Here is a 27,464-nt window from a genome sequence, read left to right as displayed (position 1 = left end):
ATTTGTGTTTTCAGTGTTTTGCTACTAATGCTAACTCAGTGATCAAATGGAAAATACATGATCAAACATCGTGAAAAGGCCAGTGTTTCCATGGAAACCAGACCATTATAACTCAACTTAGTTCTTCCTGTTGTTTTTGAAAAGAGGTTTGTTTCTTGTTGAATTAAACACTGGACACTGTTACAAGGGCAGGGAAAGCAGAGGAAGTTCACATTTTAACATGTGCTGGTGATATGTTGATGCAGATGATAAAAAGTGCAGCAGCAAAGGGTACGTTCTGACAGTTTTGTGGGTGGAAAGGAATACTGTGTTGCAGTATTATGTCCTGGTAGACCTGAGCTGCTTTATACTTTGAAAAATGAACAGAGTAGTGTATGCTGCAGGCATTCAAAGACAGCACTCTTCTGTTTTTTCAAGTCTCAGAAGTTAAAGCTTTTTTCACACTGCTCCTCCCTCTTACTTAGTGCACAATGATGGAGGCATTCTAGATGCCTCTTGTGTTCCTGTCTTTTTTTTCTTTATTATTGTTAGCGTTTGGCTATGTAGTTCTCTTTTCCAACCAATCTCATATGATTGTTTTTTAAATTTGAGTTTGTCAAATTGAGTGCCCCTCCCTGTGGGAGCACAGTTTCTGCTGCTTTTCCTTTCCTTATTAGAGGTGGGTTTGTGTACTTCATATATGTTGCCTCAATCATACTCCATAGCCCGTCTAAGGATGGGTTTACATGCTTTTCTATCTTGAGGCATGTGCCTGGCTGACAAGTAACACTGACATACGATTGCTTCTTGCTTCCTTTTGCAACAGGAAGTGATGCATCCCTAGCACATTTAATATCCGTTGCTTTAACTGGAGACAAGTATCCTAGTAAAAGCAGTGGTCTACCTCTGACAATAGCATTTAGGATTATCTAAATCTTTATCAAGGCTGAGTTCTGTTTATTCTGAACCTTCTCTTTCTCTGGCAACATTGGATGAGGAAGAGCCTCATCAAGAAACAATCAAGAAAGATGTGGAACAATCAAGGAAGAGCCAATCAAGAAACATGTGGTTGTGCCAGAAGTTGCTTAGCCTAAAGATGAACTTAAATGGGGGCCTTTGCGACTCCACACTAGCAGCTCCAAGGCCACCCTAACACCAAGAGACTATGAGGTGAGGCTTGGGTGAGTTCCTTAGATTTTCTCAGCTCCTGAGGATCTCAGCCAGCCAAAAAGAATCAGGGAACTGTCTCTAACACAGAATTTCTGTGTTCTTTTCCATTCTCTTTACTGAGCTGCTTGAACATGCAGTACATTGTGCAAATTTCTCTCACATCCTTGCAGAAATCTTTTACTCCATAGCTTAAGTCTCAGGTGTGATTTGCAGTTCTTTGCTTACAGCTGGCCACAAGATTCAGCTGATGCAGCCTCTCACATGGTACTGCTCAGCTTAAAAAAAGTACCAGTGTTTCTACAGATGTAAATCTCTAGCGATCAAATCCCTCAGCTCATCCATGTTTATCCTAGAACAGCCCAGGTTTGAAGGGAACTTGAGACATCATCCAGTCCAACCCTTTGTGGGAAAGGGAACCTAGATAAGATTATCCAGCACCCTGTCCAATTGCACCTTGAAACCCTTCAGTGATGGGGACTCTGCCCCATCCCTGGGGAGGTCGTTGTAGTGATTGATTGGTATCAGCATTAAAAGTTTCTTCCTTATTTTAAGACCTCCAAGACTTCTTAAAGATCCTTGACAGTGGCCTTGCACAAATGTCAGCTACTTCTCTTAGTACACTAGAGTGGACTTCCTCTGGGCACATGGAGTTACGTGGGTTGAGCCCTTGCAAGAGGCCCCAGACCAGCCCTTTCCTCCATTACTGGTGAGTCGACATGCACATTGTTGTAGCTACTTGAGCTGGGTATTTAGCGGCCTTTCTGTGGCTGGTGTGCTGCTTTTTTTCTTGTTTTGGAGGAGGTGGCCTGAGCACCTTATTTTCACTGGATTTCTTTTCTCGCTTCCTCTATGTGCCCTAGGCTCTGTGAATACAAGTCAGCCTGCTTCAGTGATGTCTGAACTGCCATTGCCACTGACTGCTGGGTCAAGACTACTTTCTTAGGGTGTGTTAACTCAGAAGCATAAGAACTGTTGTCGTGTTTCACATCAGGCTGTTTAAACTCAGGTGTTTGAAACACATCCTTGCTGTTCTTTTTGACACCCATCACCTCAGCTGGACAGCAGAAAATCCAAATCCCCATGGCTGACTTTTTCTGTCCCATACCTTTTACTGTCTTTCCCTGGCAAATCCCTTGCACTTCATGTGGAGTTTCATAGAATCATAGTGTTGCTTGGTTGGAAGAGACCTTTGAGATCATCGAGTCCAGCAGGTATACTTGTCTACTAGTAAACCACATCCCTGAGCACCTCCTCTACCCATCTTTTAAATACCTCCAGGGATAGTGACTCAACCACCTCCGTGGGCGGCCTCTGCCAGTGCCTGAGAACCACTTTGGTGAAGAAATTTTCCCTGATGTCTACTCTGAAATGTTTCCTCTTGTCCAATCACCTGTACCCACCGCACTACAACCACCTTTCAGATAATTGTAGACAGCGATAAGGTCTCCCCTCACCCTCCTTTTCACCAGGCTAAACAACCCCAGTTCCCTCAGTCACCTCTCATAAGGCTTTTTCTGCCAGTTTACCAACTAAGGAAACACCCACCCATGCTTTTTCCTTTTAAACTGTATTTTCAGGTCTGAGATTCCCATTCAGATGTCGGGTAGCAAGCGAATGTTGTCTTATTTGCATAGGACTAGGACAGCATCTTTCAGATTATCTTTAATCTAGTTCTCTTGACCAGGCAAGAAATCAAACAAGATAACCATCTCCAGACTAGGTAATGGACTGCATTACCTCTCTTGAAAACAGTACGTTTGAGTCGCCATCAGTAATCAGGATATATTCCAGTAGTCCTTAGACTACATTTGAGGCTTTGTTTAATAACATCTCTGTTCCATATCCTTGCAAAACGGACAGCTAGTTCAAGAAATCTTCAACCAAAGAACCAAGTAGTCTCTGCCAACCACCTTTTTCAGGGAATACTGGGACACTTAGGTTATCCATGGTGTGACCATGTACAGGGATATACTCATGAAAAAAGTTGCTTATCTCAAAGAGATTCTTGATACTTGTATGTTGCCCATCTGTGTGACGAACATATACCATTCTCCCTTGCTACATGTGGCTGACAGAATATCGTGATTCTGTGCTTGATGTCAAGTCAAGGAAAAGGGGAAGAGATGAGTACACACCCACAGTACTGAAGGACCCATGTAGTAATCTTGAATACCTCTGATGTTTACCTCTATAGAGCAAACGTGCATACACACAAAAGTTTGCAGAGAGCTCTGGCTACTGGTAAGTAACCTTCTTTCCCCCAAAGTTTTCTTGTATTTTTTCATAGTGATACTGGAAATTATGGCAAATAAACTCTCTAAGACTTGTTTGGAGTTTTAGAAATCAAGCACCCCTTATTACAGCGCCAGATGCATGGAGATAATTCTGCTAGTCATGCGTAACAAGACAAGAGCTGGGTACAAAAGATATTTCCCATCTGTATGCATATGCATAACTTGTCCCAGATTTTCATGCATATTTTATTACTTTCCAAGGACTGATTTTATTGTTATTAGGAACTTCACAACAGCCAAATATCCACCGATTGAGACAGGACCAGTTCTCTGTCTGACCTTGGATTCTTCAGATAGAGAAAGACAGACAGATGATTACAGAAGAAGACACATCTGTTGAGCACAGATCATACTGAACACAAGATGTTATCATTTCTCAAGAGAACAGTGTCTGGAGAAGCACTATTGGAGAAAAAAAACGCTATCAGAGAGACATTCTGTCTGTAATGTTCAAAAACTACAGTTACTTAAAGGAGACTTAACTAAAGCTGGAAAACCAATTCTACTTTAGCTTAAACCAGAATTTTCCACTTTTGCAGTAGTAAATACTTCTTGCATTGATAGTAAAAATGTTTCATTGTAAGTTCAGTTTAAAGATAGGGTGCAGCTGGTCTGTGCTGCCTGGCAAGTCATCTCTCTTGTCTGCATGGTGATCTGGAAGCTGGATCCTATGGTGCAGGCTGTTGCTTCAGTGTTACTCACTTTGCTCATCAAGATTTTTCATTAATCATTAAAAATCATTTTATTTTCCTGGGTTTTCTCAGGAACGGGAGCTTTAAAACAACTAATTACAGAGATGAACATGTTTTTGTCTTATTTCTGCCTGTTAACCACTGCAGTTAACTTTAAGAATAATGCAGCGTGGAAAGGCTAAGTAGAATCATAGAATCATAGAATGGTTTGGGTTGGAAAGGACCCTAAAGCCCATCCAGTTCCAACCCCCTTGCCATGGATAGGGACACCTCCCACTAGATCAGGCCCCCCCAGGCCCCATCCAACCTGGCCTTGAACACTTCCAGGGAAATAGTGAAGTTCTGATTTTGTTTTTAAGTTAACTGCGGCTCGGTTAAATGGAGCACATTAAGTTACTTTCAACTCAGGCCCTTAGTGTTTCTAACAGTTATTTTTCATTATGATGTGATCTCACATCACCCTCTGTGTGATTTATTGTCATTTTTAGTCTTGTGAATAAATGCTCTTTGCTACTGAATGAAAGGCTGGTTAATATTCCTGGTTTCTCTTGCACTGTTCGGTAACATTGTTAACCATCTGACAAAAGTGTGAACATTGAAGCTCACACCACCATGGATGTTAAAATATATCATTATTTTTGTGACTTCTTCCTTTCACCTTTAATTTCACCTATAATTTCAGCTTTTTGATCTTCAGCAGTCTGAGTTTCACACCTGATCAGGATTTCACCAAACTGTGGCTTTTATTAGCCAAAAAGTAAGAAGTCTTTTTGCCAGTGAAAGGACAAATTTAGTGTCAACAGCTTTAATGTTTTCAGTGTTAAAAGGAAGGAAAATAATTTTAATATAAATCACATGAAAGGAAAAAGAATGTTATACATTTTAGAATCTTGTCATTTAAAAATGGGAGCAATGTTACACAGAATAAGCTTACTAGCTCAAACAGTTCTCATGAAAATATATTTTGTATAGATGTATGTGGAGTTAGGTTGCTTGTCTCGTTCTGGTCAAGTTCCTGGTGCAAAGAATTATTACATTTAAAACTTCTTTTTCAAAAGTGCATTCATTGCAACACCTTCTGCGGTTACAAACTTACCTGTCCATACCGTTATTCTTTTTGTGATCTTCAGTGTCGATTAAATCAGCCTGTTCCTTTTCATCAGCCTTTCTGGTTTGCTAGCACAGCAGTTGCGGTGGAGGTGTTACAGCTGGAGCTGTCTTGCTGTTGTATGGAAAAAACCCCACCACTGTAAATGTCTTGAAAGCTGGCTAGATTGGGAAATCATATTTTGACTGTTTTTTAAAATGAATTGTAACTCTCTATTCTAGAAAACAATTGCAATAACCTATTACCTTGTTAGTGCTTTATATGGATTAACTTGCCGACCTAAACCAGTGTAGGTGATATGGATCTTCCACACTTCTGTTACACAACGTGATGATGTGGATTATATTCATTCTCTGGGATTTGTGATAGCTACAATATCTTGGTGTTTTCTAATTTTTGTCGCTATTAACCCTTTGTTTCCATGCTTACCACTCTGGTTGATGAATTTGAAAATGTAATAATTTATTGTAAAGTTTAATTTACCATTTTTTTTTTGCTTTTAAAGCACTACATAGAAATATGTTTTGTAGTGAACCCTGATCACAGATCTTCATGTCATAGAATGCAATAATGTTTATATGGAAATCATACTTGATTAATTATGGATCAGTTGTAGTTTGGAAGCTAAGAGTATGATTGAACACGGTTAGTTTTTTTTAAAGAAATTTCATATGTTCGGGTTTAATTATCTCAGTTTTAAGTAATACTGGATTAGTAATGACTTTATTCATGTTTAAAGTTGTGAAATTATCACAAGTTTTGGTCCATTCTAGAACTGATTTCTCAATGAAAATTGGATAACTGTAGGTTTTTTTAGTCTTTGTCTTCTATTATACATTAGCGTAGCATTTGCATGATGTACAGATAACCCAGAACAGCATTCCAAATGAGAAATGAGTTACCAGTCTCTCTGTGTTTAAATTCTGAAATGGTTTTATCGTGAAGTATATTAATTACCCACTGACACACTGCAGAGAAAATGTTTGTAAGGTGCACTGGTAAAAGGTGAAGTTTGGATGATGCAATAAGTTTAGTAACTATGAGAGTTGAAAATAAGCATTTAGAGTCTCTTCCCCACCAAAATGTGCTCCAGGCTCTCTCTTGCCTCTGTTTTAAGTACTTACCTTTCCCAGTACTTAGAATCATAGGAAGGAATCACAGGGTTGGAAGGGACCTTCCAAGATCATCTAGTCTAACCCCCTGCCCTGGACAGGGACATTTCTCACTAGACCAAGTTGTTTAAAGGCCCATCCAGTCTGGCCTTGAACATGTCAAGGTCATCCACAACTTCTCTGAACCACAGAAGTGCTTCATCACCCTCATACAGAACTTCTTCCTTACATCTAACCTACATCTACCTTTTTGCAGCTTAAAACCATTGCCACTGTCCTGTCTCCACAGGCCCTGGTAAGAAGTCTTTCTCCATCTTTTTTCTAAGCCTGCTTTAATTACTGAAAGACCTCAGTAAGATCTCCCTGGAGCATTCTCCAGGCTGAATAACCCCAACTTGCTCAGCCTTTCTTCAACAGAGAGGTATCCCAGCCCACTCACCGTTTTTGTGCCCCTCCTCTGGACCCACTTTGACTTCTGCAGAGCCCTGTTCCCCTGTTAGACTGTTAATCAACCCCCTAATACTGGTAACTTTTCACAGTCTTTTGGTCACCTCTGAAGAGAAGAAGAGCTCTCCAGAAAACAAAGTGCTTTTCCGGTGAATAGCAAAAAATTGTCTGGGAACTCTCCAACTCGGTTTCCCCATGGCATCTCTCTTTCTCTTTACCCAGCACCCACTCCTGCCTTTCCTCCTCACACCTCTATATCAGGTAAACCCAAAGAACGTATGAAGCTTTCTCTCATGAACTCCTCTGTTTTTCTTCATATATTACATATTTCTAAAATGAAGCCCTAGCCTCGTTCCAATACACAACAGCTAATATAGAATACAATTTTCTACTACATGGATCCTCATCAGAAGCCAGGATTGTGCCTTTTGGCTTGAGTCTAGGAACCAAGTGTGTCCTCTGAGTCACTGCGTTGGAGATGAAAGCAAGTCATTCGGACCACTGGAGTATCACTGTCTTCCAGTATCAACATCTGGATGCTTAGAGGTTTGTGGCTTTTGATACTGGCTGAACTAATGCATTCCCTGATGATTTTTTAGCAACCAGATCTTTTAGTAATTCTTGCTCAAATGTATTTTCAAATTACCTCAGCTTGAATTAGAGGAACGTGTGTGAGGTGCTAGTACAGAGAGAAGAGTACTTTGTGTGGAGAGGTGGGGAAAAGGGGAGAGCACCAAAGCAGTGTTCTGGGGTCCCTTTAAACTAAACTTCTGTGCTGGAGTTGCCTACGGTAGCAGAGAAACCAGATGGAAGTGCTCCACCATGCATTCTTCTGAATGAATACAGCACATTTCCCTCAGCAGAACTAGCCCCTGGACATCCAGCCTGCCATGCTTTGAACCTCCTGGTAATACCAGCTTCCTAAACAAAAAAGTTGGTTGGCAAAGAGACTGATCAGCAGCCGACCCTATGGTTTTGGTCCTGGAGATTTCTGCTGCCCTGCCAACCTGTGGTCTAATCCCTTCTGAGAAGCTGTTCATGAGGTGTCTAAGTTCCTTTATGATTACTTCAATTCTGCTTCCTCTTAAAGTTTGACTAGGCAGCAAAGTGAACAGTGACACACTGGTTAACAAAGGCTTGCCAAGGAACAATACAAAATGAGGGGTTTTTTCACCCTGTAACCAGGGGAGTTTTGCCACTGGGCAATGCAAGATAAAGGTGGAGTTAGCACTTGAGATGTAACCCAAACAGCTCCCATGAAGTGGCAGGTGTTTTCTAAAAATGCCAGTAAAGCTGTTATCCTGGGGTTTTATAGTCTTTTACTGTTGTCACAGAGGAAGACACGCATTGGGGTGGTTTTTGAAAACTGTAAAGTACATGGCACTTCGGTTCCAGGCTATGAATTTACCTTTTAACCTTTTAAAACAGTTGAAGCCAAGTGACTTAACTTCTTCATTGTGCTTTTATAGGACTGGCTAAAAACCCATTAATGAAAGCATTGTTTAGCCTAGAGGCAGAGAAATTGTGGTTAGAGACTGGACTTGAGTATTATGAGACACTGAATTATGAAGACTAAATTGTGTTGTGGATTGTACTGTGCTTCTGGAACTCTGCAGTTTTAGAAGGATGGGATAGGAAGTGATAACATTTGGACCAGATGATCCTTGAGGTCCCTTCCAATCTGGTATTCTATGATTCTATGAATCTGCGATTTTCTAAATGTACACAGTTTGGTCTTTTTTGTTAGTCTTTCTTCTCTTGCATTGGTTTCTTAGTTTAATTAAGAACAGGAATTCCAATTAATTTTGCAAATGTAAGTTCCACAGTTGTGAGCCATCGCAGAATGCATTTATGTGAATAGAGGGGATAGCAGAGGAATAGACAAACGTGATAATAACAGATCTTCTAGGGTAAAATGTAAATACCAAATTGCTCTGTAGATAGGTTAATTTTTGCACTTACACAGAATACATGAACTTGTTTTTTTCAAGATCAATTGTACCACTGAATAAAGCTCTTTAAATAAAAATGAAAATACGTAGGATTCAGTGAGACTGTTGTGTGCTATTGAAGTCAAGGGGAGTTGCACATCATCTTTGGGTCTCAGGAAACGGATTTGCTTGTCTTTGAAATATATGTTCTTGTTATTACACTCTGCATCTGGATTAGAAAAGAAGCAACTAACTGTTGTGTTTTGGAATTAAGAGGGTATTTTAGGCCTGAAAAGAATTCTGTCAGTAATTCTGTGCCGTATATTTCGACCACAGGAGAAAAACAAGGCAGCATTAAATGCATGTACCAAGAATTTTTGAAGCAGTGAGGTTCAGTGAACTAAACTTTTGGGGAACAAAAGCAACATCTAACAGAGCCTTCAACTTTAACAACTCAGAATTAAAAGTTTCTTATGGGTGCATGAATTCTTTATAAGTTACTCGAGTGACAAGACAGCATTTCAATGCTGTCAATTCAATGGGGTGAGAGTCTCACTTGAGAAGTCAGCATTCCAATGCTGTCTGCTAAAGATGGCACAATAAGTTCTTAGAAAGAGGTTATCTTTGCATTTGTACCCCCTATATTTGGCCATGACATTTGTACTGAGTTGGGGGAGAATTTTGAACACAATAGTGAGATTTGGTTTTCATGCTCAGAGGCCAAACACACTAACAAATGTAGTTTAAGCAGATGTGATGAGACTTGAGCAGTTATGAGCTAATGCAATTATCAGTGGAAATCTTACTTGACCCAATTAATGGAGAAAAATAGCACAAAGAAAAATCAAAATGTAATTTGAAGATGCTGTAAAATGTTCCTGCTACCAAGAATGTATTTCCACAAAATTATCTGTAGGATTAAAGCCACATTAAGAAGTTAATCCCTTCCCCCAGCTTTGTGTTACGGCGCCCATATTAGTCTCAGTCTAAGAACCATGGTGCCACGTGGATCAATGAAGTAGTCCAGATCATTTTAATCCTTGGGGAAGAAAAAAAATCTACCTTATTTCACTGCCAGCAGAGAAGATGCTCATGGAATTATACTCTCAGTCAATGAAAATTATCTCAGTTACATGAATCAGGAATGGGCTTAGAAATTGGTGCAAGAGTTGTACCTATCCAGTGCTTCAAAAGTTGGCTGATGTCATCTAGACTATATTTCTTGCATATTTTACACTCTATCATCAGTAGTTAAATGAAAAAAAAAAAGGATTTCTATGTATGTAGTTGCAGACAACAAAACAAGAAACAAGTGAATTCTGACTGTAAATGTTCTTCCCTTTTTTTCTGCCTGCTAATGTACAAATATCTGATTTTAATACATATAATACATTTTGGAAGAGTTTTGATTGTGAAAATGCAAATAACCTGCTGTAAGTGTACTGAGGCTCGAGACTTACCATGAAACAGATGCTGGGGTTACAGGACAGAGCACGGAATCAGCATGGCTTGTATTTCATGTTTGTACACAAAATCACTTTGGGTTCAAATCAAAAATTTCTGAACGGGAAGCTTAAACCATTAGACTTCATGCTGAAATGGGGATTGTATGAGAACTTGGCTGACAGGCTTTTTTTCCCCAGTCTCATTTTCCTTTCAGGTTTAACGCTCCATACTTAATTTGTCCTGTTTTGTCACTTGCCAAATCCCCGGTTCCTGTGGTGCCGACATCAAAACTCAGTCTCCCCGTGCTGACAGTTGGGTTCCGCTGATTGGCTAATGCCAGTTGTGGCACTGATGATATGTTTACTGGGGACTTTTCCAAGTCCTGCCTGCTCTGACAAGGTGCCGAAGATCTATTTGTGGCTGGTCTGTGTAGTCCTAGCCTTGTAAAGGTCAGTGAAGTATTTTCTGCACCATGCTCGACTAGCCTCGCAGCAACATCAGTGAAGAACTTCCAATGGCTACAGCAAGGTGATTAAAAATATTTCTTCCTGCTGATGCAGAACCAGGAGAGGGCAGTGGGACAAGATGGAGGTGATGGGGTGGAGAAGTGGATGAGTTGTTGTTGATCTAGGCATTCCCGAACTCCTCACTGCCCATTTAAGTAACTATTCTCATCACAGATCTTGTGACCTGTGTGAAATAAGGGATAAACAGTAGAAACTTCTATTAAAAAGAGGCTTTTCCCCTATTCTGAAGTTGTCTCTTGCTGATCTTCACATGTGAGCAGTAGGCAAATGCTCTTTTTATGGATCTAGGTAATATGCAGATTGGAAGCCCAAATCTCAGCATCTCCGTCAGAAAACACACTTCAGCAACCTTAACAAAGGCCAGAAGGATCTCGCTGCTGGATGCATTTCTGGATAGCCACTCTGTTATCACAAACAAAGCAAACCACATGCTAGCTGCACTGAGAGAAGCGTGGTCTGACAGTTCAGGGAAATTATCATCCCCTTGGCTAGTGAGGCCATACGTGGGGATACCAGGGTCCTATTGAAGTGGGATGTCGAGATCTTACGCCAGCAGAGTGTTGTTACAACAGCCAGGGACGTGTGCATTTGTGAAGATGAGTTTTGAGGGAGCTCTGCACCTATAGCCCAGTGAAAAGGTGGCTGGGACATCAAATTGCTGCCTACAACTGCTTGTAGGAGAGTTAGCGAGGATGACAAGAGCCATATTTCTCATCTGCGTGCATCACAGAACAAGAATAGATGGCTGAAGAGCTGCTTGCAAGGCAGGGGGAGATCAGGAATAATAATGCCTAGAGGGCTGGAAACAGAATCATAGAATGGTTTGGGTCAGAAACTACCTTAGAGATTATCCAGTTCCAATGCCCCAGCCATAGGCAGGGACATCTTTGACTAGACCTGGTTGCTCGAAGCCTCATCTAGCCTGGCCCTGAAATCCTCCAGGGATGCGGCACCCACAGCTTCTCTGGGCAACCTGTCCCAGTGCCTCACCACCCTTACAGGAAAAAAAATATCTTCCTAATATATAATCTAAATCTCCTCTCTTTCAGCTTAAAACCATTGCCCCTTGTCCTGTCACTGCACACCCTGAAAGAGTCCCTCTCTTCTTTCCTCAAACCCCCCTTTCAGTAGTGGAAGGCCGCTATAGGGTCTCTGTGAAGCCTTCTCTTCTTTAGACTGAACAACCTCAACTCTCTCAGCCTGTGCTCGTATGGGAGGTGCTCAGCACTTGGATCACCTTCATGGCCCTCCTCTGGACTCGCTTTAACAGCTCCTGTGATGAGGACTTCAGAACTGCACTCAGTACTCCAGGTGGGGCCTCACCAGAGCAGAGTAGAGTAGAGGGGCAGAACCACCTCCCTACTCCTGCTGGTTACAATTCTGTTGCAGCCTAGGATACGGTCGGCTTTCTGGGCTGCAATCGCACACTGAGATCTTTCCCCCTTGCCAGTTTTCAGGGACAGGACAGGGACAACCACAGCAGGCTGGTGCTTATGCCAGTGGCAGCCCAGCTTCAGGCGTGGCATCAGCCTAGATGCCCAACGGGTGCGTCCAACTAGCCCAGGCAGTGGGCTTGGGTTGTGGAATGAATACAAACCTAGCACAGAATGGAGGGGTTGGGCTCTACATCAGTTCTAACCCCAGTTCACGTTATATCTTGTGTTTCTTTGTCTTTTTTTCCTCTGTCCAGCTGCCTTTTCTCATCCTGAGGGGAGGGAATGTTAAATGTAGTTAAACAGTGGAATAATCTCCCTAGCGAAGTGGTAATTCCTCTACAGTGGACAGGTTCATTGGTCAGCTTGACAGGGTGCTGGACCATCTCATTTAAGCTATAGATCACCTAAAAAGGTTGGACCAAATGATCCTAGAGGACTCTTCCAACCTGGCATTCTATGATTCTATAGTTCTACGGTTCTATGATTCCATGGTTCTATAGATCTATTCTACGATTCCATGGATCTACAGTTCTATGGATCTACAGATCTACAGTTCTATACTCTACGGTTCTACAGATTTACAGTTCTCTGGATCTATATGGATTCAATACAAGATGGGAGATGTTCAGTACAGGATGGCGGATGATGTGACTGAGAACTGCCCTACAGAGAAGGACTTGGGGGTGCTGGTGGATGAGAAGCTCGATGTGACACGGCAACGTGCACTCACACCCCAGAAGGCCAACTGAATCCTGGGCTGCATCACAAGAAGCGTGGCCAGCAGGGTGAGGGAGGTTATTCTGCCCATCTATTCCTCTCTAGTGAGACCTCACCTGGAGTATTGTGTCCAGTTCTGTAATCCTCAACAAAAGAAGGATATGGAGCTGTTGGAATGCATCCAGCGGAGGGGTACAAAGATGATCAGAGAGCTGGAGCACCTTCTATACAAGGACAGGCTGAGACAGCTGGGTCTGTTCAGCCTGGAAAAAAAGAAGGTTCTGAGGAGACCTTATAGCAACTTTCCAGTACCTGAAGGGGCTACAAGAAAGCTGAGGAGGGACAGTTCACAAAGGCTTGTAGTGATAGGACGAGGGGCAATGGGTATGAATTGGAGAGGGGCAGATTTAGGACTAGCCATAAGGAGGGGAGGCACTGGCACAGGTTGCCCAGGGGAGTTATGGCTGCCCCATCCCTGGAGGTGTTCAAGGCCAGGTTGGATGAGCAGCCTGGTCTGGCGGGAGGTGTCCCTGACCATGGCAGGGGGTTGGAACTGGGTGATCTTTCAGCTCCCTTCCAACCCAAACTGTTCTGTGAGTCTATGGATACTCTTACTCACAGTCCCAACCCACCTGCGCAGCTTCGCGACTCTCCAGCTGACGGCGGCGCTGAGGGCGGTGCTGAGGGCGGCTCTGTGCCGGCCCCGCCCCAAGATGGCGGAGCAGATCCAGGTGCTGCGCCGCGCTCTCAAGCACCTCGGCGGCCACGGCGGCATCCGCGGTGCCCTGTTGCAGCTGCTGAGGTAACGCGGCCACGACGATGGCGGGGATGGGGCGGCTCCCTTTCTCCTTTTCCACCGCCCCGCGGGGTCACCTTGGGGCGGGCGCTGTGCCCGGCTGCGACCGGGGGGAGCGGGGCGGGGACGGAGGTTGCGGGGGCGGGGCGGGGCGGGGACGGGGGGCGCACGGGGCATTGGAGGGGCCGGAGTGGCGCGGCAGGGTCCGGGGCCAGGGCTGTGGGCGGGGCCAGAGCGTGCGGGGGCGGGGCTATGAGCGGGGCCAGGGGGACGCGCGGGGCCAGTGCGGGGCGGGACTGTGGGCGGGACTCAGAGTTTGTGGAGGCGGGGCCGGTGGCGATGGGCGTGGCCAAGGGACGTGTGGGCGGAGCCAGGCTGTGGTAGGGCGGGGGTGCAGGGGCAAGGCTGGGGGGGGGCCTGAGGTGATGGGCGGGGCTAGGTGCTCGCGCGGGTGGGGCTGGCAGTGGGCGGGGCCGAGGCTGTAGGCGGGGCCGAGGCTGTAGGCGGGGCGAGGCGGGCACCCTGCCGGGGCTCCAGAGGAGGTGCCAGGGCTGGAGCATCTCCCCTGGGAGAACAGGTTGAGAGAGATGGGCTGGTTCAGCCTGGAGGAGAGAAGGCTCCGCAGAGACCTTACAGCAGCCCTCGGTGCTCAGAGGGGGCTACAGGAAAGCTCTTTCTTAGGGAGCACAGGGAGAGGATGAGAAGTGATGGTTTGAAGCTGAAAGATGGCAGATTTAGATGAGATCTGAGGAAGAAATGTTCTCCTGTGAGGGTGATGAGGCACTGGAGTGGGTTGTCTGGGGAAGTTGTGAATGCCCCATCTCTGCAAGTGTTCAAAGCCAGGCTGGATGGGGCTTTGGGCAACCAGGTCTGGAGAGAGGTGTTACACTGGCAGCTTTTGAGAAGAAACCAAGCTGTGGAAATCCAAGTGTAGAAAAATTTGAGTATTCACTTTCATCTGAGTGCTCCTTCCTAAGCACATCTTAATTAGCATCTGGTCAAGGAGCTCTTTTGAATCGTAGATCATGTTGGCACCATTCTGCTGTGCAGAAAAAGAGAACAAGGTTGAAGGCAGCGTTCTTTTTCACTTGGAAGCCCAAAGTCAGAAGAGAGGTGTGTTAGATGGAGAATCACACCTGATCCTCGTATCCTTACAAGTGTGAAACGTGGTTGATGCCACCCATTCACTTTTCAAGACGTTGAATCCTGTGTCCCAGCTCAAGGCATAGACTTGACTCTTACAGGAAGAATAATCAAGATGTATTTTTCTTGCGACAGTTGGTGTGTTTAAGAAGTAACTATTGATAACTTGCAAAAATTATTTATTCAGGGCAGGAGACTTTCTCTACAATTGTTTTATTCTGTATTTCCCTACTTTTTCCTCTGTGATTTCCACTAAGGAGGCTGTAACAGGTTTTATACAGTAGAAGTCAAATAATTAAGGGTCAGCGTGCCTGGAAACATTCTCCTTACGTAAGGTTCGGTGAAATTGGCTGGAAAACATCCTCTGGAAGCCATAAATACAGTGTTTGATGTCAGTATTCAGGGCATGGAGTCAGGGCAAAGGCACAAGAAACCTTTCAGGAAAGGGACGGGAAGAAAGAAGGGACAACAGCACTGAAATGGCTCTTCAGGTAAGAGCTCGGGCTTGAATAGCTGAGCCAGAGATCCTTGAATATTTCTTTGGTGGATGAGAGCTGTGTCAGAATCTTTCTGCCTGGGACCACAGAGGCTTGAAATGAGTACTTGGTGGAGTGATTATTGCCTTCATGCACCCTTGGACAAAAGACAACAGAAAAGCTTTATCTGTGAGTTCCCAACTGAGGAAGTGTGGATGTGCACATCCTTTCTGTCACTTGGGACTGAGCTGAGAATTTAGTACTACAAACAACTAAAACCTTCAACTAAGCGAATTAACATGTGTCTTCGGGACTCCTTTGCACAGGAAGGTTTTGTGGGCGTTAGCAACTCAGCAATATAACACAATTTTTATCTTCTGCTATAAAGAGCTTTTAACTAAATAATCGCTCTGCAAAGCCTTTTTTTTCTTTGCAGGAATTGGTGATTATGTTTTGCAATCCTTAAGCTAGAATATTTTTTTTTTTAATAGCATTACATATCTAGGTTTAAGAGTTTTCATTACAGGTTTTTACCAACCCTTAAGAAATCTCTCTTACACATTCTAAGATGATGTTATTGAAAACATTGTTTTGAAAATTCACAGGGTCAATGATTTGAAGACTGGAACGCTGATTGGGATTGACAAATATGGAAACAAATACTATGAAGACAAAAGAAACTTCTTTGGTATGTGTGCTAATGTGAACACCTCCTGACTGACTGTCCAACTCTGTAGAGATTGTGTAGTTTCTGCTAGTGAAATGGAACTTATTGCCTGCCTGACTTCCTCACACCTGACTTATGAGTCTTAGAGAGAGAGCTCGTAGAAATGCTTTAATATCCTCCGTTTCTCTCCTGCTTCCCTCAATTCATTTGCAAACATATTCAATCTGGTGTAATAAATACAGGATAAATCTAAACCAGTCAGGTGCTTTCCATGTAGGCATGTCTATATGATAATGTGATTAAGAGCTGAATTTGGTGCTTAACCTGAAAGCTGGTAGCTTAACAGGTGGGGGAAAAAAGAGAACTGCCTTTAGAATTGCCTCACAGCTGTACTTACATGATCACTTCAGGGCAAAGACACATGAGTTAGCTTAAACTTCTTATTACCTACCTCATAATCATGGAATCATTAAGGTTGGAAAAGACTTCTAAGATTATCAAATCGTACCATCAGCCCAACACCACCATGCCTACTAAATGGTTTCCCAAAGTGCCACATCTACACGTTTTCTAAGCACCTCCAGGGATGATGACTCCACCACTTCTCTGGGCAGCCTGCTCCAATGCTCAGTTACTTTTTCAGTAGAGAGACTTTTCCTAATATCCAGTGAATGATAGGTTTTTAAATAACATTTGTAAAGTACTTAAGGTTTCACCTAGAACAATGATGATGATCTATAAGCAGTTGACGCACTGGTTAGGTCAAGCTCTGTGTACTGTATGCTGACTTCTAGTGTACTTGGGGAAAGCAGAGTTGCTGGTGGACGTTGCTTGGTAGTTTTATGTGGCTGAAAATTAGTTTAATCTTAGGTTAATAACGGCAATGTTCTTTAGGAAAAGAATTCTCCTGAGAGGGGAGCCTGGGGTAGGGTGGGAACGACCAAACCTGTTTCTCTGCCTGAAAGTTTAGTTAGTATTTGCTTCCTTTTGAGAGTGTTAGCCATAAAAGGTAGAATAACAGTGGAAATACATAAGACTTGGGAAAATAAAAGCTATACTGACTTTGAAATGAGTGCCACTAATGGTAGATACTTTTAGTCAAAATATTTTTCTTTATATTTTCAAGAATTGTCTCCTTTATATGAAAAGAATTTATTTTCTTGAGCTAATACAATCTTTATTCAATTAAGGTCGACACAGATGGGTCATCTATACTGATGAAATGAATGGAAAAAATACGTTTTGGGAAGTTGATGGAAGTATGGTGCCCCCTGAATGGTAAACCATTTAACTTAGTAATATGGACCAATTGCTTGTATATTTTATTTGTATCACAGAGCAGAAGATTGGAAAAAAAAAAAAACACACAAATTTTATGGTAATAAAGTTTTATTGGAGACAGCTGTCTTATGTATAACCAGAAGATTTCAGACTAGTTACTTTGAATTTTGCACTGCATTCATAATGTTTTATTGCTCACTATCCTGACAGTAGCACTCGCTGAGAAAAGCATTTTATCAGCCAAATTAAACATGTCAAGCCAGTATTCCAATTTCCCTTATTAGCTGTGATTTCATCTTAATGGTTTGGCAAAGCCTACGATAGTACTGAGCAGCCAGAGGTAGAAAAAGGAATTTTATTATCCATCCTAGACAAGAACCTAAAGAACATAAGGTAGTGATGGAACAACATTCCTTAATTCACAGCCATTAACAGCATAATTATTTCAATTGATGTACATAGATACTCTGCAAAGTCATGAACAACAAAGAGCCAGCATGCTCTGTATGTTGACTGCCGCTTGACTATAATTTTTCTCAAGGTTTTGTTTTCTGTTCATGCATTTCATTAATAATTCAGTACATCCTTGAGTTTCAGGAGGTCTCTGGCCACATAGCTGTTAATACCTTTTTTGTCTTCCTAAATAAGTCTGGAGAAACACACACCAAATAAAATAAGAGTGTGTGCAAAAACTATCTCTTCCTAATTCTCGAGCAATATGAATAGCACTTCACTGAAAGGTGATATGAAATACAAGGTGCTCGAGTAGAGTGAGCATAGCTGAACATGAGTTTTTATTGTTCCTGTGACACATGTTCTGTGCAAAGGCTGAGATTGGCTATCTGAGCTTCTAAACTGTGGCTCTCATCAGAAGTGCATGAGTAGACTGTCTAGGTAGTCAGTTTTGTTTCAAACTCTCCTGGCCTCAAGATTAAATTCAATGCACTTAATTATTTTTTCTGTCTTCTCCAGCAAGACCTTAATGGCATTGTTTTTTAGAAGTGACGTTAGAATTTCCAAAATTAGCGTGTTGCTGCCTTTGTGGAGCTGTTCCTTGTTATCTGCAGTAACTCTTGTTTGGTTCTAGTTTTTATCCTTTCACTTATAGAATATGCCAGTTTTTGAAATTTTCCTTTATTTTGAGGCACATTTTTGCCTTTTTTTTGTTAAATTTGCCTGTGTTTGTGTCATTTACTTTATATCCTTACAAACCTTGGGAAGGGATTTCTCCCTGAGTATCAAATTGATGTTTTTAGGATTAAGTAGCTTGTTTCGATCACATAAATTAGTGAGGTAGAAAAACTTGTTTTCCTATCAATGTGGAAAAAGTTGCCCTAGAAGAAACAGTAAATGTTTTGTTACTTTCAAGACTGCTTAGTGCTGCGAGGCGTGAAACAATCCTGTGTTCTAAGATGTTTTTGTCAGGAAACTTCGTTGTGCAGTACTCTTCAGTTCAGTTTGTTGTTTTGTTTTTTTTTTAATTGCTGATAAATTTTTGTGTCCCCTGACAATCTTAGATGTTTGTTCTTATGTACAAATCCTATCTTTGTTACACATTTAAATCTATACTGCTTAGGTACATCTTTAAAAATAGAAGGATTTTGACAGGGAATAAAATGCTGTCTTTTAAAACTTTTTTTTTTTTTTTTTTTTACATTTGATTGTATTTGGTCAAATTTTTAACAAGGCACGGATGTCTGAATTGAGACTTAATATATTGTACAAGTTGCTGTTGATATAACAGTGGGGCTGTGCAACTACACAAATAATGAGTGGGTTTTTTGGACCTAGAAATTTATTGGAAATAAATGACCATGTGTGAAATTACTTCTGTTAACAAAGAGACTCTTTTGGACAATTGGTATAATAGTATCTTTTCTTTCATTTTTAAAAGATGTTTATTTCTTAATGCATTTGCCTTCCCTTTAACAGATGGAAAGTTGGGGCAAGTTTCTCATTGTTGGGTAATCTGGGGAGTATGTTAAATACCTTTGTAACAGTTGGATTATAATGGGTATAACACTTCTTCCAAAAATTAATTTTTTACTCTGGCTTTTAGTTAATTTATCTCAGTAGAGCATTTTGTGGTTTGTTGTTGCGTTACCCTCTGCAGGTGGAAGCAGGTTTTACTGCATTGTGTATGCTGTGTTACTTTCAGAAAATATCTTGCAACTGTCATGCCTAATGATGACACCTTAAACAAAATTGAGCTTTAAGATCATAGCTAACCTAGAAATTTCAGATTTTCCTTTTTTTTTGATAGTAGTGCTAGCTAGTTAGTAATATGAAAATTAAATATAAAATATTTAAAAATTTAAAAATTTAAAAATTTAAAAATAAATATAAAATGAGGTTTTGTAGTCCTCATAGTCCTGCATGTAGAATTACACTACTGATTATCCTACGGGTTACACTGTGTTATGGGGAAATATAGCAAACACTAGCAGATGTGCAGGACAACCACTTTCTTTTCTTTTTAGTATAAGCCATACTACAGGTTGTTTTTCCCCCTGTGTGTGGGGTGGACATCTGGTGGATACTGTGCATCAAGTATAACTTTGTGGTCAGTCGTGTGCCTTCAGGATTGTAAAATATGAATGATTGTTCAAATACAGTCAGGTGGGCCCTACTTTTTATGTGTGGTGAATTGGAAGAAGGCCTTTCGGTATACTGAAAAGTTCCGAAAACAGCTGCCTGGAAAAAATAAAATAGAAATTAATTTAGCTGCACCTTACTTTCTGTCAGATATTGGTGAAAAGGAAAAAGCAGCAAGGAAAAACATTTCATGTAGTAACATATTGTGATACTGTTTTTAGGAATTACTGAATATTTTCAGTATTCTGAAATAATTGGTGTAATGTCTTTTGACAACGGATGTACTGAAATCACAGTCTGAAGGAAATCAGAAGAGTTGTTTTGACATGTGTCTGCTATACAGGGAATTGAGACTGTTGCTTTTTTAAAACGCTGCCTTCCCAGAATATGTAGGCTTGTGGTTTATTCTGATTTAGTTGTGTTATTTAACCTCTCTGTTACTCTGGGTTTTCTTTTCTTATCTTTCAAAGTCAAGATAATAGTTTCTACTTTGATGGAGACAAGTTAATTTTGATGTTTTATTTTAATTCCTTCAATACTTGCATTGGGAATTATTAGTATTGATCTTCTTGTAATGCTGTACAACATAACTGGCTTATTTTTTTTCCTACATGAAGACTTCATTAACACTTTTAGACAGTGAAGAAGGCAAAAATACTTGTTTCACCTATCATAGAATGGTTTGAGTTGTAAGGGACCTTAGACATCAGCCAGTTTCAGCTTCCTGCCATGGGCAGGGATACCTCTCGCTAGACCAGGCTGCCCAAGGCCACATCCAGCCTGGCCTTGAACACTTCCAGGGATGGGGCAGCCACAAGTTCCCTGGGCAACCTGCTCCACTGTCACACCACCCTCATTGTGAAGAATTCCTTCCTAATGTCTAGCTTAAATCTTCCCCTTTCCAATTTATAGCCATTCTCCCTAGCCCTATCACTACACGCCCTTGTCAGAAGTGCCTCCTCAGCTTTCTTGTAGCCTCTTCAGGTACTGGAAGGCTGCTGTAAGGTCTACTCAGAGCCTTCTCTTTTCCAGGCTGAACAGCCCCAACTCTCTCAGCCTGTCGTCATAGCAGAGTTGCTCCAGCCCTTTGATCATCTTTGTGGCTTCCTCTGGACCTGTTCCAACAGTTCCATATCCTTCTTGTGCTGGGGATTCCAGAACTGGACACAGGACTCCAGGTGGGGTCTCAGGAGAGCAGAGTAGATGAGGAGAATTGCCTCGCTCGACCTATTGGCCACATACTATTCTTGTACTCTTCAGAGCATGTTCTTTGCTGGAAATTAGCGCTTCCATTTTTGAACACAACGATTGGGTGCACTTTGTGAATGTATAATTGATAAAAGTTAAATTTGCTTGTACCCATGCCTTTAGGCGCTCTACATATGCTTTCACTGACGTCTCTATTACAGAATTGCTTTAATAGTTGGGCTGTGCGTGGAGCTCATATTCATTTTACCTTTACATTAGAAGGCCCAGAATTACCTTTTTGTTAATTGTTCATTTATGTCCCAACCTAAAAATACTACAGTTAGCAAATTGCCTCCAGGATCCCCAGGTGGTCCTGTTTTATACAGCTGCCATTTGCTGCTTCATACACATGCACCTATTCACGCACAGTCAAAGCTTATGTACAGACGCACTCATTACAAGTGAAACTTTGTTTCTCAAAAAACAACCAAAAACCAAGCAGGAAGATGGTACAGATAATTTGACTTTCGAGTTTAGTATTTTATACTTTTTGACTCTGTAGAAAAGCTTTTGAAAGGTTTCAGGGGAGAAAATGTTAATTGTCATCTTCTCACAAATAACAAGTGAGAGGAAACGGGATTGCGTGTTAGGAAAACTTTCTTTACTGTGAAAGAGTGATGAAACATTGGCATGGTGAAGGCTGCCCAGGGAAGTGATGGAGTCACCATCCATGGAGGTGTTCAAAAAACAAGTAGGTGTGGTGCTTCAGGACATGGTTTAGCAGGCATGGTGGTGTTGAACTTTATGATCTTAGAATTGTTAAGGTTGGAAAAGATCTCTGTGGTTCTTTAAAGGAAAATGTGACTCCTTTGGAATCCCTGAGCAGCTTGTAAGTGCTAATCAGGGTACCAAAAGTGTTACCACAGGCAAAGAGTTTTCACAGTAAAAACTGGCTGTCTTGAATGTATGCTTCTTAATAATAATGCAGATTGCTCTCTTCCTGGTGTACGGGCTATAGGGCTTATGGTTCTCTCCACCGACCCTTGCACCCACCCGGGTAGAAGCAGATTTGGATCACGGGCAAGCTGAGGCCTAGGTGAAATGTTCTGGGCAGGTTTGTTAGTAAGGAAGTGTGCTTAAAGCAGCATTAGCTTTTTTCCCCTTTAATCAAAGGCTGCACAGAGAGGTGCAATATTAGGGGTGCAAAAATATAGATAGATGAATCAGAGCTCAGTGCTGCTTTTTTTCATGGATGCTATTACCACCTGCAGATAGTCTGTACTCATAAGATTGGCAACAGGCACGTTGCATTGTCTCACTTGGTGATCACAAGAGGGAAAGGAGTGGAGATCGCAGGGCTGGGTGTAGAGGCAGAGGGCAGGACCCTGCTCTTGTGCACCAGCAGCCTCTTTGTGGTGTGCAGGAGAGCAGCTAGCAGTGCTGCAAGGTGATCTGGGTTTATGAGGATGGCAGGCTGAGTAAGTCCACTTTGTACTACTCAGAAGGATGTGTGCCATCCTGAGAAGTAGAAAGAATTACTGCCTGTGCTCGTGCAAAATGACTCATCCTTTCCACTTATTACTAGGAAAACTTATAGAGGGTGTAGTGCTTGACCAGTGGAAGAAGCCTAGGGAAGAGCAGCAGGAACAGTCAGACCTGTGAAGAGAGTTGGAAAGATTTGGGGTTGCTTAGAAGGAGAGGAAATGGCTATGGGTGTAGCTTGAAGCATTTAATCTCTTGAGGAAGAAAAAAGCATAATCTGTCTTTCAGATAGGTAGGTAGAATAGGATGTAGTAGGTTTAAATTAATGAAGAGTTAATGCAAATTTGACATTACTGTCCTTACCACTAAAAAATTCTGCTCATCTTCACTGGTACAACCCAGTTTGGGAAGATGAGCAAGCCAGTATTAGAGCAGTTCCATAACAACTTAAGCAATTGTCTGCTTGGAGGGACATGAATGTAACTGGTGCTTCCTTGGGTCTGAAGCAAATGCAGAGTGTGGAAATCCCTTCCAAACTTGTATTTCTTCATTCTTTGTTCCTTGCATCTCAGGGTTTGTTGGTTATTTCCACTGAAACAAGGTGGGCAGAGAGGACCGAGTATCTTACTGTCCTTAATCTTTTGGGGATCAGAGGACAGAATAGCACTTTTTCCCCCAGAATTTCCTTTATCAGTCTTGATTTTCAGGTTGAGTTCGCATCTCATGCAAAAGTTCCCCATGTATCTTCTTATTCCTGTTGTGGGCTCCTGTGTGCTGGGAAGGGATGGCTCCATGGAGAGCCATTAGAGTTAGCATCAGGCTTAGCTGTTCTTCTGGAGCTGTTCTTCTGGAGAATTTTCCTAGACCCTCTATGTGCTATTCCGTGATCAGGATACTCCTGTAGCTGGAATTTGGAAGAGCACACATTTGTATTTGGAGGATTCTGGGAAGTTTGCGCCCTTAGGGTGGGGGACTTAGAACCCAATTTTCTGCTTTTGGGCAGGGTTGTGCTGTGGAGTAAGGCTTCCTTTTGAGAACATATAAAGTCCACGCAGTTCAAGGCCTGTTGTCCTGCTGGATGCTAGATGTGTGCTTGTGCATCGTATTCAGAGCCTTTTGAGGCTGCTTACACACTGTTCATTTATAGTTTACCATCTGGTTTAATGTAATTTGGATTGCGTTTTAGCCAAATACTTTGCAAAAACAAATTGAGAGCGGGTTTATGTATACAAACTAGTTAAAAATAATTTGTTCTTTCAATATGTTATGTCCTGTGTGGAAGGAAGAACTGTAATTTCAGAATAGTTTTCTCATTCTGCAGTGATGCTTCCTTTTGCCAGCATTGCCCTGTGTATGTACAATGTTTGTCCCACACTATGATGCTTATTTCCTGATGGTGCAAATCTCACATCCTTGGAGGGAGCTTTGGGATTGTTAACTTCATACAGTGAAAAATTTCAAATGTAACCTCAGTTTAATGGTCTGCATCCTCTTTGTTAGTTGATTTGACAGCTTAAGGAGGGAGAAATGTAGCATCTCTGACTTGAAGTGCCAACATACCTAGAAATTTGAAATGTGCTGTTCTGCTGTAAAACTGCTGCTTTTCAAGTCTGTCTGCGAGAGGAAACTAGAAAGATTGAACTGAAAAGGAACGGGGGAGTAAAATTTCCATCCTTTCAGTAGGTTCACAATAAGTTTGTGAGTTTTAGAACTAGATTGAGTGCTGGTGTGGTGTTTTCAAGTAAATAGGATGCTGTCTCATTACAATGGTACCTCAGAATAGCTTGCATAAGAAATCAAAGTTATCTCCCATGTGTACACAAATAAAAACGTGTTTCTTCTCCGTATTTCCTTCTCTTCCCATACATAGACCTGGAAGAATAAGTGAATATTATCTAAATTAAAAAAAAAAAACCTTCTTTTTATGCTTGTCAAAGTTAAATCCCCGATTTCTTTTTCACTTGAATTTTGGAAAGCACTGAAATGCTTTTTGCCCTGTGACTGTAACACACATCTTCAATTCTCTTTTGTCTTATTGCACCACAGTTAGCTTGTTGAGGAAACTGATGCTAGCAAGTTGGCAAACGTCCTGAACTTGACGTATATGGTGCCTGAGCCTTGTAGATGCCAATATGGTGGTAGCTACAGAGTTGTGTAGCATTGGTTGTTTGAAAGCTTGTACATCATATAATTGGCTCCGATCTCTCATAGCTTCAGTTTGAAATCTCCCTGCTTTTAAATATTCATCTGACTTGGGAGAAAAATTCTACATAGTTTGGAGAGCAGCTGAAGCTACTTTGAGGTGTGTGTCATCTGTTTACCCAAGGAAAAGTCCAGAGGCTTTGCTAGTCTCAGTCTGGTTGGCAGTGACTTTGCTCTATCTTTCAGGAGCCCGCCTCAGCCTCTTCAGAGCTTCTGCTGTCCTCCTGATTTTCTTTGCTCTGTGTAAGTTGTCTGCTGCTTTGTAGGTTTTAAGTCACTAATTGCTTTCTGAATTTTATTTTTCCATAGCTGGATTTATAGGCAGAGTTTGTATAGAAATCTGGCCATGTGTAGAGCATAAAGATCTCTTTTTTTCATGCTGTTCAGTCTAGTGCAGGAAGGGCTTTTCTTGAGCATCTGGAAGTAGAGTCTGTGGGACATCAGGGCTTCAAAAGACTCTCTGAGGAACACTGTCAAGGGAAAAGTCTTCCCAAAATAAAGTTTTCATTTTTCATGTGTTTTGCATAAGTGGAGAGTGAGAGCTTTTGTTTGAGAGAACAGACTCTTTGCAAATCAAAACACTTTTATAAGTCACAAGTTGGGCTTCCAAGGAGAATTTGTTGTAATGGCGCTTAAGCCGTAAAACTCTTAAGCCCTTAATAGGTACTTAGTAGTGGACAGAGTTTTAATCAGACTTTTGAAATCTCTTCAGGTACTTCAGTACCTGTGACTGTATTGACATATCTCATCGGTGGGTAATTTTATTTCCATTTTCCAGTGAGAAAATGGGATGGAAGGTTTTGCTTTGATGATATATTTCAATTAGAGCCCAGTTTCATATTGGGTAATACCTGTATTGGTAGTACCAGCTCTAGAATCAACCAAGGCCTGACCTGTATCCTCAGACCATGGTGTGATTAGTACTGCTGTGGGGCCACCTTCCTCCAGATACAAACATTACCCAAAATCTTCTTTCTTTAATAGAAGTAGTGGAGGATGTGTACTTCAAATGATACTGGATTTCCAAAGCTGAGGTGGGGGAGGGAGATGGAGGTCTCCCTGCCATCCGTGTTGCATTGGGTCATTTCATCTGAACCTGTGCATAACTTTTAAACTCATGAGGTGGATGCTTTTTACCACAGGAGGCCATTCTCTACCTCTAAACGAGCTTTACCTTCTGATTTTGGAAGGTGCCATCCAGTCTGGTATTCGATCCAGTTTCCTGGCAGTCCTTAAGTCCTACAACCTGTGGCTTTTCTTTGGGTTTTTTGTTTGTTTTTTACTTACAGAACATGAACATGTGGCTGACTTTTTTTTTATTTTAAAGTGAGATTTTGTACTAAAGTTATATCCAAAGCTGTGAGTTTTTCTTTTCCTGAAATAAATGTCTAGAAGCTATTTAACTGAAAGGGTAATCAACCTTCTGTAGAGCTCTTCAGATTTAGAAAAGACTTGTCAGTCTGTTTCTCTCTTTTATTGTGATTTTGTTTTGCTGATCCATGAAGTGTGCTGGATTTGTTGCTGAAGATAAATTTTTTAGGATTTCTAATAACAACTGGAATAAAAGACTTTTTACTTTTAGGTCAAGTCTGGCAAAAGCGGTTTAGCAGAAGCCTCTAATTCTACCTCAGTAAAAATAAATAAGCTTGCAAAAAAACTCATAACTAAATTTCTGCCGTAACTGGCAGACTGTATGAAGTGTATGTGAACTGGAAGATAATTAAAATGTTATTCAGGTTTGAAAGTTGCTTTTGGGCACTGAAATAGAAATGGGATGAAATCAATTCAGTTGATCTGTGCTGTAGTGTTTCAGTAAATTGTTACGGAAAATACTTTACTTGATCATTAATGTTGTTTGCACAGGGGACAAATGACATTTAGTTCATAGGTGAAGGGTAATCACTGTAATCACTTGGTAATTACCCCATTACTGATAGATATTAATCATTTTATTGTGCAGTCAGTAAACATTTACGTGTTTGTTCTAGGTGAACTTGCATCATTAATCCATATCCCAAGTGGTAGACTCATGAATGTTTTGGAGGTGGTATTGAAATTGTGCAGCATAGTCTTTGTAATTAAAAAACAACAAAAGAAAATCATAATGCAACAAAAAAAAAACAGGCAACAACCCGAAACCTGGTGATTTTGTAAATTATTTTGCCTGCCTTGACCTGGCTGGCTGGTTAAGGCCATACAAATGTGCAACAGTTAAATACTCTCTGCCCAAATACTCAGCGTACAAAGGAACAGGAAATTCAAACTCAGATGTGTTTTCAGTTTCTTGGAAGCAGAACTGTTATTACACAAATATAACTGATAAATTACTCTAAATCAGTGTCCTGTAGTCTCATTTAAAGTCATACTGGATTAAATTTTTTTTCCCACTGCCTCTCAAAAGAAATGTTTAGCGTCTCTGCAGAGGAGAACCTTTGGGAGTAAGGAGGAAGGCTTGTTACAAATTGTGTAATGTTTGTTAATAACGAGATGTCTTTTTACTCTTAAGGCATCGCTGGCTTCACTCAATGACGGATGACCCTCCAACTACTCATCCACCAGTTGCTCGGAAATTTATCTGGGAGAACCATAAATTCAACCTGAGTGGCACTCCTGGACAGTACGTACCTTACTCTACTACTCGCAAGAAGATACAGGAGTGGATCCCACCTACGACAGCTAGCAAATAACAACAAAAAATGTGACTTGCCTCAGCTTTGGATTTCAGTGTAAATTGTATTTTCACTGGTCTTCTTCAAATAAAAGCCTCCTATAACA

At 41.5% G+C, this 27,464-nt stretch overlaps 1 protein-coding gene and 1 long non-coding RNA gene across 2 annotated transcripts; one reads left to right on the top strand and one right to left on the bottom strand.

Annotated features, from left to right (window-relative positions):
• Positions 1-121: 121 nt before the first annotated feature.
• LOC128850286 (uncharacterized) lies at positions 122-13,629 on the bottom strand. The gene is made up of 3 exons (XR_008447602.1): positions 13,492-13,629; positions 10,194-10,869; positions 122-5,357 (listed from the first exon to the last, which is right to left on the bottom strand). It is a non-coding gene; the product is annotated as an uncharacterized LOC128850286 (long non-coding RNA).
• Positions 13,503-27,464, top strand: NDUFA12 (NADH:ubiquinone oxidoreductase subunit A12). The gene is made up of 4 exons (XM_054053301.1): positions 13,503-13,661; positions 15,880-15,962; positions 17,132-17,219; positions 27,196-27,464. The coding sequence occupies exons 1-4, from the start codon at positions 13,573-13,575 to the stop codon at positions 27,374-27,376; spliced, it is 441 nt and encodes a 146-aa protein (XP_053909276.1). The 5' UTR covers positions 13,503-13,572; the 3' UTR covers positions 27,377-27,464.

This window comes from Cuculus canorus, chromosome 1, assembly GCF_017976375.1.
Source record: "Cuculus canorus isolate bCucCan1 chromosome 1, bCucCan1.pri, whole genome shotgun sequence".
NCBI classification, from domain to species: domain Eukaryota; kingdom Metazoa; phylum Chordata; class Aves; order Cuculiformes; family Cuculidae; genus Cuculus; species Cuculus canorus.
The sequence above is the reverse complement of the archived record's forward strand: the minus strand, read 5'-3'. Positions and strand labels throughout refer to the sequence as shown.

Coding starts and splice junctions, on each gene's coding strand:
- NDUFA12 (XM_054053301.1), top strand. CDS start 13,573: ATGGCGGAGCAGATCCAGGTGCTGCGCCGCGCTCTCAAGCACCTCGGC. Junction 13,662..15,879: donor GCCCTGTTGCAGCTGCTGAG/GTAACGCGGCCA, acceptor GAAAATTCACAG/GGTCAATGATTTGAAGACTG. Junction 15,963..17,131: donor AGACAAAAGAAACTTCTTTG/GTATGTGTGCTA, acceptor TATTCAATTAAG/GTCGACACAGATGGGTCATC.